The sequence below is a fragment of the Acomys minous genome, assembly GCF_964271855.1.
Source record: "Acomys minous genome assembly, chromosome: 10".
Taxonomy (NCBI): Eukaryota; Metazoa; Chordata; class Mammalia; order Rodentia; family Muridae; genus Acomys; species Acomys minous.
Genome location: NC_140491.1, coordinates 105387119 through 105400521, shown reverse-complemented (window position 1 = coordinate 105400521; position 13403 = coordinate 105387119). Strand labels below are relative to the sequence as shown.

General features: G+C 44.9%; 1 protein-coding gene across 3 annotated transcripts in view; it reads right to left on the bottom strand.

Moving 5' to 3' along the window:
* Positions 1–6152: 6152 nt before the first annotated feature.
* The window catches only part of GAD1 (glutamate decarboxylase 1), a 39085-nt gene continuing 31834 nt past the window's right edge, over positions 6153–13403 (bottom strand). For all 3 annotated transcript variants that reach the window (XM_084798623.1, XM_084798624.1, XM_084798622.1), the window contains 4 exons: positions 13150–13299; positions 10441–10548; positions 7915–8004; positions 6153–7117 (listed from right to left, as the gene is read on the bottom strand). In XM_084798623.1, coding sequence (XP_084654749.1) covers positions 6944–7117; positions 7915–8004; positions 10441–10548; positions 13150–13299 — 522 coding nt within the window. In that variant the 3' untranslated portion in view covers positions 6153–6943. The remainder of the gene's footprint in view (positions 7118–7914; positions 8005–10440; positions 10549–13149; positions 13300–13403) is intronic.

The following is a 13403-nucleotide window of genomic DNA, read 5'->3' as shown; positions in this document are numbered from 1 at the left end:
TTTTAATTTATGTGCATTGGTGTGAGGGTGTCAGATCTTGGAGTTGCAGATAGTTGTGAGCTGCCATGTGGGTGCTGGGAATTGAACCTGGGTCCCTTGGAAGAACAGGCAGTGCTCTTAACCACTGAGCCATCTTCATGCCCAAGACAATAATTTAAAAAAAAAAGATTGGTTACTGGACAGTAATAAAGGTTGGGTTTTGTTTTGTTTTTATATCTAGTCTCACTATATAGCCTTGACTAGACTGGAGCTTCTCCTGTAGGCTGGCCTTGAACTCACAGAGATCTGAATGTCTCAGTCTCCTGAGGGCCAGGATTAAAAACATATGCCACCATGCTCAACTGTGATAAAAGTTTTACTCACTAGAAAAAAAGTAAAAATTAGAAACCTACTTATAACTAATAATGGAGCAAAAATAAGAAACTGTAAGAAAAAATTGACAACTTCATCATATTTAGAAGAAAATAGTAACAGACTATTACACACTATGCTTGTAATGTATAAACAGTGGGATCCTGATAGGAAAATGCGCACGCACACGTGTGTGTGTGTGTGTGTGTGTGTGTGTGTGTGTACACATATATACACAGACATTAAAAGAAGAAAACAGAAAAACAGCAACAGAAATAAACAGACAGAAGTGTCACCATGTCTAGGTAGTACCCAGGCTTTTGAGTATTACAAACTTTCTGTCTTTAAGGACATTTTCCCATTTGCAGGTCTGTTCCTTCAGGGACCCTTCAGAGCTCCTTTAGAGAACTGCTGCTTTATGCAGCTTTTGAAAAAGTGTTAGTACTCTTTACATTGATATGCAGAGTCAATGAAATTCCAATAAAAATTCCAGCAGAAATGATTTTGTGCAACCTGATGAATTGGCCCTAAATTTTATATGAAAGACTAAAGGGCTAATCACAGGCCTTTCACTCCCAAAGAAGAACCAAACGCACAAATCAATTCAAGGTATCAAGATAGACTAAAGGTTGAAGCATAAAGAGGCGTCAGTCCTCAAAGCCTAAAAGTCAATGCCTGGGGATGTCTTTGTGACTTTGGTGACAGGAAAGAACTCCTTAAAGACGATGTAAAAACCAGAAGGCACCATTAAAAGCATTGGAAACTTTATTAAATTAAATGCGAGAATGCATGCTTTTCAAAAGACTATCTGCTGAGTGAAAAGCATACCCCGAACATGTCATTTAGAAAAGAATTAGAAGTGACGCCTGGTGTGGTTCCTGCCCTGCCACCCCAACAAATACTCAGAGGTGAGAAGCTCATGAGTTTCAGGCCAGCCTGGCCTACGTAGCAAGATCTGGTCCCAAAGCAAAATAAAACAAAGCAAGTACTGAAAAGCTACGAAGACCATCTAAAAGGAAAAGGAAAAGGCCATTTCAACTGACCAGTGGGCAGAGGTCAAGCCTCAGGAGTCTTTTTGGTCACAAGCGAATCTCAATAATAATGGGGAAAGATGTCCGCCTCTGTCTGTAGTCAGGAGGACTTTATTATTTTTATTTTATTTTATTATTATTTTTTTTTGAGAGACAGGGGTTCTCTGTGTAGCCTTGGCTGTCCTGGACTCGCTTTGTAGACCAGGCTAGCCTCGAACTCACGGAGATCCGCCTGCTTCTGCCTCCCACGTGCTGGGATTAAATGCCACCACCGCCCGACATCAGGAGGACTTTAAATCCACAGGGAAGCACTATCTGGGACGGATTATCTACAGTAACAAAACCTTTGGTTTTGAGGGAGTGAGTGGGTTTATTAAGTGTGTGGCAAGTACAAGTGAAAGAACAAATAGCGACTGTGGATGCATAGAAAAACAGCAGCAACCAAGGCAGCTGCCGCATCCAGCAGAGACAACTGGGGCAGTCAGTCCGACAGCAGTGCTCTGCGTGATTTCTGTCCACGTGACACAAGCTAGGGCCACTGGAAAACAGGGAACCTCAATACGTAAGGCGTTTTCTTAACTAATGATTGATGAGGAAGGGCCCAGCCCATTGTGGGTGGTGCCATCCCTGCGCTGGTCCTGGGTACGGTAAGAAAGCTGGCTGAGCAAGCTGTAAGGAGCAAGCCAGTAAGCAGCACTCTTGCACGACCTCCGCCTCAGCTCCCTGACTTGTGTGAGTTCCTGCCTTCGCTTCCCTCAATGGACTGTGACCCACGATCCCTGAGCCAGACAAACCCTTTCCACCCCAAGCTGCTTTTGGTCTTGCTGCATCACAGCGACAGGAACCCCCAACTAAGGCACCTGAAGAAGTAAACCGTAGAAAGGTAAAAGCGAAGGACAAGAGGCAAGCATCAGATGGTAACGTCACACGGAGCACTTGCACCGTCTCACGGAAATCGGCCGAGGAAGCCCCTTTGAAGCGGTCTTTCGGGCCGGAGTTCTCGACTGGATCTTGGTTGGAGACTTTTCTCGCATCTGTGAGTTTCCAGCTTCTCGTTCCCAATGCCAGACTTTTTACATCGGGAAAAACAACAGTCACCCCTGTTGGAAATGGTTTGCTTTCTAGCGTTCCTTCACACCTTTAGCTGAGTGCGAGGATTTTGGAGGGCATTTTCGATAAACATGCCTGAGTCTGGGACGAGGGAGGGCCTCCTGGCTTGCTGAGTCCACTTTCAAGAAGCTTAAGCGGCACACGACAACCGATCTGTCTAACGCACAATCTGTCTCAAAGGTGCAACACTCTGGGTCCAGTGATGGTGAGGCCATGCAGGGAAGCACGGGAGAGCTGGATCTGCCCCTTCAGCATGGCTGTTGCTTTACCAGTTCAAATGCTCCGTGATCAGCCATTTCCTTTCTAGATTAACCTTATAAAAACCAAACCAGCCAACCAACCAACCAAACAAAAATGCTTTGTACTTGTATTCTAGGAGACAGGAATATTCAGAACAACATCTGCATAAAAGGCAAACAAACAAACAAACAAAATGGGAACATGCATGGTATTTATTTCCGAAAGCGTGCTCAAGCCAACGGAAGTATATGCTATAATGCAAATAGCAGTGGGGCCATGAAAGTGAGTTATCAGGGCCAGAGAGATGGCTCAGTTTAAGAGTACTTGCTGCTCTTTCCGAGGACCTGGGTTTGATTCCCAGCCCCCATATGCCTACTCACAACCATCTGTAACTCCAGTGCCAGGAAATGTGGCTTCTGAGGGCACTGGGAATGCTATGAATAGTTCATAGACATGCATGCAGGCAAACACCTGTACACATAAGTTAAAATAGACATATCCTTTAAAAGAATTAGTTATCAGGAGCTACAGAGATGGCTCAGCGCATACGAGCACATAAGACTCTTGCAGAGGACCTGAGTTCTATTCCCAGCATCCATGTTGGGTAACTCCAGCTCAGGGCAATCTGTCACATTTGGCCTCCTCTGGTACCTGCACCACACACAGACACACATATACATAAATAAAAATAGTGAAAAAAAAATCTTAAAAGAGTGGTGCACGTCTTTAATCCTAGCACTTGGGAGGCAGAGGCAGGCCGATCGCTGTGAGTTCGGGGCCAGCCTGGTCTACAAAGCAAGTCTAGGACAGTCAAGGCTACACAGAGAAAACCTGTCTCGGAAGAAAAAAAAAAAGAGTTATCAGAGGTAAACTTCAAAAACAAAGCTGTGATTGCATGTCCATGAGCTAAGCAGGAAGCTAAACCTATTCCCTAAAGAGTTTATATAATTAATTCAATAGTTTCTTTTAAAGTTAAGTGTGCTCTCACCATATGATCTGGGAATCTTACACCTACATAGCTATTTACCCAAATTAAATGAAATCTGTGTTCATAAAAACATCTGCACGCTAATGTTTATGATAATTTAATTGCTTCAATTAAGTTGGAAACACGGAGGTGGAAAATGGACATTTACACAGACAACATGGATGGGTCCCAAATGCTTTAGGTTACAGTGAGAGAAGCACAACTGAAGGCTCTACCTAGGATACCATGAATGTGAGATGGAAAAGACAGAACTCAAGGGGTCAGCAAACAGGGCTCCAGAGGCTGGGAGAAGAGGGATGGTCAGGCCAAAGGCACAGGGCAAACTTTCTGGGCTAGATTTTGATTATGACATCACTGACAGACAAAATGGGTATGCCAAAATTCATAGACAATCACACAGAAAACTATAAAGAGTGAATTTACCACCGGGTGCGGTGGCACATGCCTATAATCCCAGCACTCAGTGGGGCAGAGGCAAGTGGATCTCTGTGAGTTCAAGGCCAGCCTGGTCTACAAAGTGAGTCCAGGACAGCCAAGGCTATACAGAGAAACCTCATCTCAAAAAACAATTTTTTTTACCTTAAGTTTAAAATACTCCTCTAATTTTACCCCTAAATTGTCTCACTAAGAAGAAAACAAAGCAAACAAAACACATGTTGTGGTTCAGGAGATAAATGCTGGATGTCACTTTGACAGTTTGATAAAAATTATGCCTCTGGAAGCTGGAGAGATGGCTCATTGTTTAAGAATGAATACTGCTTTTCCTGCTAGTTGAATTCCCAGCATTCACATGGTGGGGGTGGGAGTCTCATAGTTATCTGCCACCTCAGTTCTAGAGTATTCTATGCCTTTGACTCCTTTGGGCACTTGCATTCATGTGCACAAACTCCCATATAGACACACAGACACAGACATAGCCACAGACCCACACATACACTTGCACACACACATATCTACATATAGTTTAAAAGGACTTAAAAAGTCTTTAAAAAATGATTCCTCTGTTCCTTTAGCCCTTTCTTCCCCAAGCCCTAACCTCTTTGAGAAGATACAGTTGCTAGAAAAATGCTCTGAACGAGGTTTTCAACAGCACCAGCCTCCATCCATTACCCTTCTACTGGGAGCTTGCGGCCTGAAACAGTGGCAGAATGAGGGAGCGGAGAGGAACTCAGCTGCATAAAAGGCGGAAGGCACACTTGTTTCATGGAGGGGGACTGTCGAGTGCCAGCACACGGCACGTCTGATACCTGAGGGCCAGAAAAGCTTTGGGAACGGCCTGAATTCAAATAAGGGCATGGAAGGGGAAACCCACAGAAAGGATCAGAAAGAATAGCAGGGGGAAAAAAAAAGCATCTTTCTGACCACTCCCTACGGTCCAGTTTGTGTAATCCATTGCAGCACGATGCACGAGGGTCATTTTTCTGTCCCCTCCATGTGCTGCAGACAAAGCCTTGAATTCATAGCTTACCAGAACGGTGCAGAAATCGGGCCCTCTTTCCCGATGATCGAGCACCTAAATGTATTTCGTAAGGAAATAAGTTGGGAGCAGTGCACAAGCACACATAACAAGGCTGTGAGTCTGTGACTGACAGGCAAAGATGCCAGATGATGTAAGGGCCAAACCAGAAGGCATGGTTGCCTGCCACACATACCATGTCAGAGCCCCGAACTGTCCCTGAGGTAAGGGTGGAAATATTTATTTACTGATGAGGCATGCAACTCTAAGATGCAGCCAGGAAGGTGAGAAACAGGGCTTGTTGGAGGCGGGGCGGGTGTTGGGGGGAAGGGGAGCTTAACTAAGAACTTAACTAAGGGCATAGGAACCTGCAACCATTGGTTAAGGTTCAATTTAACCAGGAGACGGAGCATCACTAATGGTCAGCTAATGGGAAATGAATGGGCCATGAAGGATCGCAAGTACAGGTGTCTGGAACTCTCTATGAAACAGAGACTGGAAGAAAAAAAAAAAGGAGTCCAAGTTCTTCATGGAGAATAATTTTTTTTATTTTATTTATATTTTTCTTGCATACTCTAAAATGCACAGTGTGGGTTTCATTTCTTCAAAAACACTTGTGGGACTGGTCAGTGTATCGGAGATCTTCGGAAACGTCGTTGCCTTAGGTTTCAGCTAAGCGCGTCACAGAGATTGGTCATATACGACTACAAAATTACAGGAGATCTAGTTATTATTATTCAACAGTTACTAGAAAAGCATCAAGAACACCTGGCGTCCAGCCAGACAGGGGAAGAGAGGCGAGGAGGCTGCTGAAGCAGGGTTTCCATATATATGACTGTATGTACAGCATCGGGATTCTCTTCCAGACAGTGCACGTTATGTTTAAATCATTATGTTAAGGGCACTCTAATATAAATACAAGTCTCACTAATTTTCATCTTTTCTCTTTGGCTCACAAATGCACGAAAATACCATAAACAGTATCCAGAACTCACTTCATTAATATATAAATAAGATACAGTACAAATGGGAAGAAAATACAAGATGCCTCTTTAACATGGTATATATTTGAATATAAATAAGCAAATATTTCACTGAACCTACACTTAAATCATCATATGTACTTTCCCCTGCCCAAAGACAGACAAACGGTAATATACACAGTCTACACAAAGTAATCTCTAAAAACACACAGCAACAGCACAATAGTGACAAAGACTCTGCTACTATTTCCCCTAGCAGGGTACTAACAGGGGTGTGTGTGTGTGACATTCTTCATCTACTGGTGCTTTCTGTCATCCATCGTCCTTTTAGGGGGGAACAGCTCTGATGGGAGGCTCCCACCAGCAGCATTTCCCTGGGTCCCTAGGACACAGCAGTGGGGGGCGCTATCTGTCCTGCAGTTGCTAGAGAAATGGTTAGCCTCTCAGGAACTGCTGGAGGTGAGGCTAATTCTCTGGGGACGGGCGACATGCTGTGGTCTAGAACTAAGCCACGCTCGCTATACATACATGTACACAGAGAAAGGTATATATAACTATACATATATACTGTATTCCTAATGTGCAATTAAAAAAAAAAAGAACATTATTTCCTGCTAACTCTAACAAACAAGCTTACGTGAGGTCGTGTGACAAATATTCTTCAAGAGATTATAATTTTCTTCAATGAGATGGCCTAGGTGTGTCAGCTACTGACAGAGCTGTGCTCCAGGGTGCCAGAGGGGAAAGAGCATGGCCGATGACCCTGGTTTTTCGAGGGGGGGAATTACAGACCCTGGCCCAGCCTTTCTATTTCCTCAATGAGGAAATCGATGTCAGACTGGGTGGCCGCCGGATTGGAGATGACCATTCGGAAGAAGTTAGCCTTGTCTCCTTGGGGCTGGTAGCCAACCATGGTTGTCCCCGACTCCATCATCAGGGCTTTGATCTTGGGTGCCACCTGGAGACGCAGAACAACAACAACAAAAAAAGCCAAACTCAGCCCCGATGCTGACACGCCCTTCCTTTTAACAGACTGACTCGATTTAATCTTTACTATTTGTCCAAGACAAGAAAAATTGTTTCAGAACCAAGTGTTGTCCACAGCTAATATCTTAATCCGCCCAACCACGAGTTCCTTTAGAAGGTACTGGGCAAGTGAATCTTGAAAGCCAGTCTTGGAACAATGATAATAAAATGGAAGAAAAAAAAAAGTAAAGATGGAAAACACTACAAGCTATGATTGTGTATAGCCCGACTCCGGGATACTGCCCGGCACACAGACTGAGTTTATCAAATACCCGTTCAATGGATGAGCGGCTTAAGCGTTACATAAACATGACAATAACTCTGAAAGGGTAAAAGAGATGTAGAAATCAGCAGGGAACATGAGTCAGCATTCAAGGAGGCTTGGACTTAGTGAAATAAAACAGACATGGTAGAAGATGGAATGCTCCAAACGAGCCTCTGTAATGAGCGGCAGCAGTTTGAAGTGGGCACCCCCCCACTCTGTCTTTTAGTGGTCCCTATTGGGTCTGAACCACAGCCAAGCGGGCAGCAAAGGCCCTAGAAGTATAAATTAAGATGGCTTTGTAATATCTCATTACCCAGAAGTCCACCCCAAGGCTTTGGGTTTTGACTTCTTTTTTTTTTTTTAATCCTTCCCCTTAGTGACAGCGTAGTGTCGTGAGGATGGGTTGTCCGGTGAGGCAAGCAGCAGTGGGGGCAGTTGGAAGAGGAAGAGCATCCTTAACTCACCCTGTGTAGCTTTTCTCGTCTCTCAGGGCTATCTGGAACCCCTCGGAGGCTTTGTGGAATATACCAGAAACAGACATTTGTGTGCTCGGGCTGCAGAGATTTCAAGAGACAATCATGCAAATGAAAAGAAAATGATTAGAACTTGACCAACAGCCAGAGGCATCTTTGGAAAAAACTGTTCTCTCTCTGTCTCTGTCTCTCTCTGTCTCTCTCTGTCTCTGTCTCTCTCTCTCTCTCTCTCCCCTTCCCTCCCTCCCTCTCTCTATCTCTCTCTCTGTCCAAAAGAAAGAGGTCTGAGTGGGTCTCCAAAGCAATGCAGCACATAAATGCACCAGGCAGGAAGTGTTGCTTATCCAGTCTCGCCCGTCAAGAGCACAGACTCCTCCAACCAACTTCCTAGACCCCCAAACCCTACTGCCTTTGTACCTTGAAATGCTAAGACCAATGGCATTTGAGTAATTCAGAAAAGGATGTTACTCTGCTGTTGGTGAGGCCTTGCAGAGGGAAGCTGCTTAACTTACTCTATCGATACGGTGTCTGTTGGCGAGAGAGGTTTGCAGTTTCCCACTTCGCTGTGGCTAGCACTGTGCCTGCGCTAAGCAGTAGTCCTCGGCCTTCCTAATGCTGCGGCCCTTCCATCCAGTTCTCTGTGTTGTGGTGAGCGCCCCCCCACCATAAAATTATTTTTGTTGCTACTTCATAATTGTTATGAATCGTAGCATAAATATCTGTGTTTTCTGATGGTATAAGGCGACCCTTGTGAAAGGGTCCTTTTCTGTCCTCAAGGGGTCGGGACCCACAGGTCGAGAATCACTGTCCTAGGTGGTTGGAGACATCATAGCTGCCATTTCAAGCTCCTGCTGGAACCTCTTGTAAAAAGAAAGCCCCACAGATGAGGTGCCTGAGCACCACATGTTGACACTGAGTGCTTGGGACTCCATTTTCGTTTGGTGACTCTCAGGTGGTATCTTGAGAAGGTACCCTGCCTGGTAAGTAGACACATGCCAGCTGCAGCTGCATGTGGTGCTCAGCTACAGGGGGTTGTGAACAGGCTGTCTTAGAAACAGGCTTTTTTTTTTTTTTTAACCAGAACTGGCAGTGATTCCATATTTCTTTATTCAACTATGAACTTGACCAGGGCAGACACGGTGTTTGTTTTGGCCAATAATATATAACCCAGTGTCTGGCACATGGGAAGATTGTGACAGGTGCTTTGCTGTGCATAATAGGGGCGAGTGTGTGAACCTAGGTAGAGGTGGTTTAATCTGGCTCTCTTCATAATCAATCCATGGAGAGCAAGCCCTCATTTAGAGCCAGTCTTGAAAGACGAGGCTATACCTGACCTCTAAGCTTCTTGGGCCCGGGAGATACTTATGATGGATAGAGTCCAACTCAAGACAGGGCCAAGAACAGCGAAAGGTCAGGACTGGCCACAGCAAGCATTCTAGGTCCACGGGCTGGCTGACAGCTGTGCCGTTCAGCGTCCAGTGCCCTTAACTGTGCATTGCTACTTCATATGGGTTTGTATGACTGAGTGTGTGTGGGGGGGGGGGCGCGGGGGGGAAGGGCGGAATCACAAAAAGAGTTCTGATGATAGGATGACCCAAACTGAACTCCAAATCGAACGTGGAATGAATCTGGGGCTCGCTGGCCCCGCTTGCCTGTGTTGCATCGTGACACCTCACTAAAGACTTGGTTCTGAGCACACAGCATGCAAACCTGCCCTGCACATGTCACGTAGTGCCACACAGTGTCAAGGAAAGCTGCCCGAAACAGCTGCGGAGTCCAGCCTGCCACAGGTTATCGATAGCAGTGTTGTCATAGATGTACAACGTGTTCCATGCTTTACAGAAAATGGTTCCGTTACAGAAACACGACTTTTGATATATTCCTATCGACATGCTATATAGTAGCGCAAGGTAACATTCTCTACATTAAAGAATATAAAATAAAAAAAAATCTCATTCAACTCTGCAAAATGTTAAGGGTCCTCTGCAGCAGCGGTTCTCAACCTTCCTAACGCTGAGACCTTTAGGACAGCTCCTCATGCTGTGGTGACCCCGAACCACAAAGTTATTTTCGTTGCTACTGTTATGAATTATATCTGTGTTTCCCGATGGTCTCAGGTGACCCTGTGAAAAGATCAAATCGACCCCCAAAGGGGTTACGACCCACAGGTTGAGAACTGCCACTGCACATATTGCAGTATCACATATTCAACCAAAATATTTACTTCTTTGTGTAAAAGCAAACAAGAGCACACAGCTCATTAGTATGCACATTTACTTTAGTCTTTAATAAATAGCAGAACTCTCTACCAGAGCTTTAAAAAATGATTTTCTTTGGTCTTCATCCTCAATATGCCTATTTTACGTATCTATACACTTGGGGTTGCGCAACGGTATCTTGTGTGAAATGGGCTGTGTTTCGAGCGAGATGATGAGACATTGATAATCTAAAGCTCCAGGAACTTCCCTCATGGTGTCTCTGGGAACACCATCTGTCCGGTCCATGACAACAACCTACCTCACCGTCGAAAACCATCTCAAATTCTTCTCTGGCTTTAATCTTGCCGTAGAGGTATTCAGCCAACTCCAGGCATTTGTTGATCTGATTTTCAAATCCCACGGTGCCCTGTTTCAAAGAAGAAAGCTGAGTTTGTTGCTATCGAGTTGCATTCTCCTGCAAAGGCTATGCTGGCCGCGCTTATGGGGCATACAGAGAGGTGTGGTCTTGGAGGTGGCTACGAAGGACCAGATCATCAAATGGGCACAGTGTCTCCAAGGCCCCCGAGTGCAAGAAAATGCTTTCTCTATCAGAGACCTTTGTTTGGTCTCTTGGAAGTTGTTCCCAGCAGGCTTTAGCTTCCTACATGTTAGCTACAAGCCAGTTCACTTTTGGATAGTGCCACACAATGGGTTGTGTCTTGACTGAGGCCAGGCTAAAAGCTGTCGCAGGTCCAGAGTGGAAGGAGTACAGAAACTGAAGTTAAGGACTTTTAAAAACATCTATTTATTCCTCTCTGTCTCTGTCTCTCCTCTCTCTGTGTGTATGTGCCTTTATGTGTACCTGTGTGTGAAGGTCAGAGGACAATTAGTGGGGGTCAGGTTTTTCTTTCTTACCATGTGGGTTCTGGGACTCAAACTCTTGGTGGCAAGGACCTTTATTTGCTGTGCCATCTTGCTGGTTCCATTAAGCAATGCTTAAAAACAACTAAACATGCCTCCTGATGGAAAGAACAAGTAACGACTTGGGGCTGGTGTTTTGCATTTCATTTTTTCTAACAGTTTCATATTGGTCCACGATAGGTAAAGGGAACAACTAACTAGTTCTTCATCACAGATACTTTGAAAGATGCTGTCAGAGAATGCATCTTCCCCAGCTGTATACCCTGGCCAAACCTGTCCACAGTCCTCACAGGACAGGGTTGGTCCCTTCCGACAACAGGCCAACAGGCAGCTGTGGAAGCCATGGAAGCTGTGGAGACTACACTATCTTCAACTACTGACAAACTGGCTGAGCGTTGAGTTCCCAAAGCCAGCTGGGCTGATTAGCAGAGCAGCGTGCAGGCTGCTGATTGGGTTGGTGTGAAGGAGAACAGATGCGTGAGGCTGGCCTGCACGAGAGCCAGAGCTGGCAGAGCAGGCGCCTTCTCCAAGTGGTGGCACTAGGGGACTCTGCCTTGCAAAGGATTTCCACCCCAGGACTTTCCCTCCACATCCTAGGGGGCTGAACCTCCTGGGGATAGTCCAAGAGGCCACTGTTAGACAAAGGGAAGATGTGGAACCAGGTCATGTGGTCATTACCGCAGTGCAAAATGATAGGACCTGTTCTCTCATTGTGATGAAGGCTTTTATGTGCTCAAAACGCCTGCAATTACTTTGTGGGAGCAATCCAATCTAGACTCTACATGAAGGCCAGGCGACATAGCTACGAAGGAAGCAAGCTAATCATCTGCCAGTTTTTCCCTATAGAAGAAACAAATATCAGACTAGATATTGCTGGAAAGCCTTATTGTTTAGAGGGAAAGTTAGTCCAAATCTTTACTATGAAAATAATTAAAATTAACACATAGTAAGTAAATAGAAACAACAGCTGTATTGTGAGGCTGTGAAAGCCAAGTGGCCTTCAGCTGGGCTGCGTGGAGATTCTTTAGAAACAGCCGGGTGGTAACCACCCCTCCTCATAGTTTGTTTTTGGAAATCCCATTGGCTTTATCATGGATACAGAACTGCAACCCAAGGGGATGACTCCTGCAAGATCAGTGTCCTTCAGTCTGGTGTCACGTTCTAATCCTAGCACCACCACACACACACACACACACACACATACACACACCCACAAAGTTCCACAAACACAGAAAATACCATGCACACCCAGCATCACACACACCCCTCTACACAGGTGCCACACACAACTCACATGCAGTTTCCAGAGTAGAGTAAAAAGTACAAGGGACAGCCATTATTTAAATAGAACTTTATACTGTAGTGGTGTGTGTGTGCGCGCGCGTGTGCATGTGTGTGTGTGTATGTACACATATATGTACACACATAATACACATATACATATGTATTCAATGATGAGATGCCTCATAACGGAATTCTGTATTCTTCTCAGACTAACACAGTAGTTTTATATCTTTCTCTATATCTGCACTAAATAATTTTAGAATTCTTGATAATTATTATGGGGGACAGGCAAGATGGCTCAGTGGGTGAAGGTGCCAAGTGTTATAGTCTGTTTGATCTGAACCTGTATGTTGGAAAGAGAGAATTTCTGCAAGTTCCTCTCTGACCTCCACATACACAATATAGCACATGCACACTCATATTCATAAAACACACACACGCACACATACACACACACACACTAGATAAAAACTTTTTATTACGTTTAGGAAGAATTATTGTGGAAGTCCTTATCTTGACAAAATTTTTAGTAATAGGAGAATTATAAGATCAAGGAAAAAAAATTTAAAAAGAACAAGAAATTTCCATGGTGATTCAAACTAAGGAAAATGAGCTGAAGAAGAGAGAATTGACATAGGGCGGAAGTTATTCCATTCACACACACACACACACACACACACACACACACACACACACACACACACACACACTTAACTCAATTATCTAGATGCAGCTACATGCACATGAATTGTCTGTGACACACCATTGCCTCTCTTGCGCCTGTGCTCATAGCTCTCAGTTTCCAGGATTTCCCCCTCCATACCTTTGCTTTCCACATAAGCCAGAACTTGAAGATGTCCACGTGGCGGCCACACTGAATCGCCTTGTCCCCGGTGTCATAGGAGACGTCATACTGCTTGTCAGGCTGGAAGAGGTACCCTGCACACATCTGGTTGCATCCTTGAAGTATACCCTGTCACGGAAGTCAAGATGCAAGCAACTGGTCTCTCCAGTCAGAGATGCGGGTGCAAGGATGGATTGGGGGCCCGCACCTCCTCTCTTCTGAGGCCTCCCCTA